General features: G+C 51.8%; 1 protein-coding gene across 1 annotated transcript in view; it reads left to right on the plus strand.

Moving 5' to 3' along the window:
* Positions 1-1,290: 1,290 nt before the first annotated feature.
* Positions 1,291-2,987, plus strand: part of CPD (carboxypeptidase D) — a gene marked incomplete at its 5' end in the record, with an annotated part of 20,093 nt that continues 18,396 nt past the window's right edge. Inside the window, one exon of the mRNA XM_031556496.1 lies at positions 1,291-1,365. Coding sequence (XP_031412356.1) covers positions 1,291-1,365 — 75 coding nt within the window. The remainder of the gene's footprint in view (positions 1,366-2,987) is intronic.

A 2,987-nucleotide genomic window follows, 5' to 3' on the forward strand; every position in this document is an offset into this window, starting at 1 on the left:
TTTAACTGAATTGGAAGAGTAGCCTACAGCATTGAGTTTTTCTCCTCCTGTTCTCCCTTCTGAACACATGCTTGGCCCTGCAGACTGGTACAACAGCCTTTGGCTCTAGTGATGCTGGGCTAGCAGATAAGGACAGAGGAAGTGAAGAATGTTGCAGGGATCTGAAGAGTCCTGAATGGACCTTGAGATGGCTAGAAGGGGGAGAGCCTGTATGTGCATAGGGCTGGGACCTAGCAGACCTTACATTTTCCCTAGGTCTCTTTGCATGGTCTGGCACTGGGCCAGCACTAAGGAATTCATATATTTTTGTCATTGTGGCTGCTGCTGGGGTTTATTCCCAGTGTACTGCAGAGGAGCTCAGTGATATTATCTTAAATTGCTAGCCCGGAAAATCTGGTGCTTCTCTACTGTGACTGAGCTCCTTCCTCCTAGGGCACAGAAGTGAGGAAAGCGGCTGTGATTGTGTAAGGGAGGATTGATACTGGAAAATGTAGAAGCCTCTGAGGTGACGAATATAGAATTAAATTCAGTGTCTTCTCTTTGGCAGGTGCAAGTATGTCTGCTCTGATCCTCACTGCCTGTATCATCTGGTGTGTCTGCTCAATTAAGTCCAACAGACACAAGGATGGCTTCCACCGCCTGCGGCAGCACCACGACGATTATGAGGATGAAATCCGCATGATGTCCACTGGCTCAAAGAAGTCCCTCTTGAGCCACGAATTCCAGGATGAAACAGACACTGAAGAAGAAACATTATACTCCAGCAAACACTGACACCTCCCCGACAGGAAAGGAAGTTTCCATGGACTAGCCCCAGTGGGAGGGAGGGGTGATCCCTCTGGATCAGTTTGGAAACATTAACTTGCAGGACTGTGTTTGGGTGGCAGCTCCTGACTTCCTTCTGCTGTTTGCTCTGTTCCTATGTACATGCAAATCAGTGGGTGTTAGAGGCTGTGTTTGGGTTAAGGGCATGGCTTATGTTTTTAGGGCAAGGTCTGGAGGTTCACATGATGCTGACTGAAAGGTGATTTAGCAGGTTGGCCAGCAGAGTTCCTAACACTTCCCCAGCATCTCAACGCTGTGAGCAGATGGTGGGGAAGTGTCCCAAGACCTGTGTAGGGTCATAGTCAGAACACTCTGAAGTGGTATCTACCTGTTTTGATTTCATTTTTCTTACTGTGTGTGGTGGAAGCCTTGATCCATCACCAGCTCCACATTCTGCAGAGCAGCCCTTGGAAACAGCCTGTACTTGCTTCTCAGCTGCTCCCTTGGAGCTTTTCCCTACCTTGAGATGCTGTGCTCAGCCACACTCTGCAGTGGTTGTGGAGCACCTCTAACGTGTTGCTAGTTCCAAGCAGTGATTTGGCATCCTGAAGGCTGGGGGAGATGACATCAATTCTTGGTGTGAACTGGAGAAAGGAACAAATGTCAGAGCTTCAGTGAATTCTGACCAAATTCAGCAGCTTGTCAGCTCTGCAGAACTGCTGTTCCTGGTTCTGGGGAAGAACATTTGTCCCCATCATACCTGGTTGCATCTCATTCATGTGGACTTGGCTTTTGGAGTCTCATGTTAGTGTTTCAGCAGTGCAGTGTCTGAAAGCTCAACTGGAGGTTCTGAGCATTATTGGAGTAGCAGAGAGAAAGGGTATCCATGGCCTGACTTTGGTCTTGACTTTTGAAGAGCAGCTGCACCCTTTGCTGTTGTCCATTTAATACCATTTAGTGATCAGAGCACTTGGAAAACAATCTCTCATCCAGCTCTGGGGATGCTAGGCACCAAATCAGCCTGCTGGCCTAACTTAGTTCTGCTGCTACAATGTCCCTGAAGTATGTAGCAAGAGCTCCACCTGCTTGTATGTCTGCAGTGTGCTGTGGAGGCCTGAGAGTGCAAGGCATGAGGAAGGGTTGAGTGGCTGTGCTGGAGGGCAAAGCAGCCAAATTCTCTTCTGGAGCACTTAAGTAATTGGAAAGAGGAGCTGCAGTGTGCATCCTTCAGCAGCATTGAATTTGTGGGGCAATGAAGAGGTGCCCAGAAGGGCAGGATGCCCAAGACATTTGATTTCCAAAGCCTTCACATATTTCTGAAGTTCTCGTGCTTTCTGGGCAGAAGTCTGGGGTTAGAATGTAGGCACTTATTTCCTTGCTGCTCGTTCTTTTTTGTTTCTTTCTTTTTCCCAACGGACTGAACTCTGCAGTGCCTGGAGCACTCACTGCCTTGGATATCCAGCGTACCCTGAGCTGATCTGCCTCCAGCAGGCCAGAGAGGTCTGCTCCTGAGATCTGCACAGGGCAGTGCTGCAGTGTTTGCACCCAAATGTGTGATGAGGGCTTGGCAGCTGCCTGGAAGGGTGAAGATGACCCTTGGGTGGCTGCAGACTTCCTTACTTTACCTGTGGTGTTGGTATAGGGCGAGAAGCACGTGGTAAGATCTGGCTGGAGCAGCGCTCTAGGAACAGGGAGATGATCGTCCACACTGCTATCCTGCATCGCTGCGGTGTGAATGAGCCCCTCAGTGCCTCTGCCCTGCAGAGCCCGTGCGGGGTCCCAGCTCCATGCTGGGTTTGGTGCTGGACTGTGAAGCAGCTCCTGGAGCGCCGCGTGGGCAGAGCCGTCCCCAGCAATAAGTCCTTGGGAATCAACGCACGGGAGCCGAGCGGGGCTGATAGGGCCGATGGTTTTGTAGCCGTGCGGGACTTCTCTGTGCCGCAGTGGTGCTCAGCGTGCCGAGGAGCCCATCCGTCCTTCTGTCCGTCCGTCCGTGGAAGCGTCTGCCCCACGCGCACCGTGCCTTCGCTGTACGTTTCCACGAGGGCCTCGAAGCGCCCTTCCCCGGGAGGCAAGGGCCGGCGCTGCCCCGCGCTGGGCCCTCGGGTCGTTTTTTACCTGTATACCAATAATCTGTATAAAACTATTTTGATGTCCGCCCGCCTTCTCTCGTTTTTCGCCCTCGAGTCGCGGGGACGGGAGCGTGCGGTGCTCCGCGCCTC

Source organism: Meleagris gallopavo, chromosome 21 (genome assembly GCF_000146605.3).
Source record: "Meleagris gallopavo isolate NT-WF06-2002-E0010 breed Aviagen turkey brand Nicholas breeding stock chromosome 21, Turkey_5.1, whole genome shotgun sequence".
Lineage (NCBI taxonomy): Eukaryota > Metazoa > Chordata > Aves > Galliformes > Phasianidae > Meleagris > Meleagris gallopavo.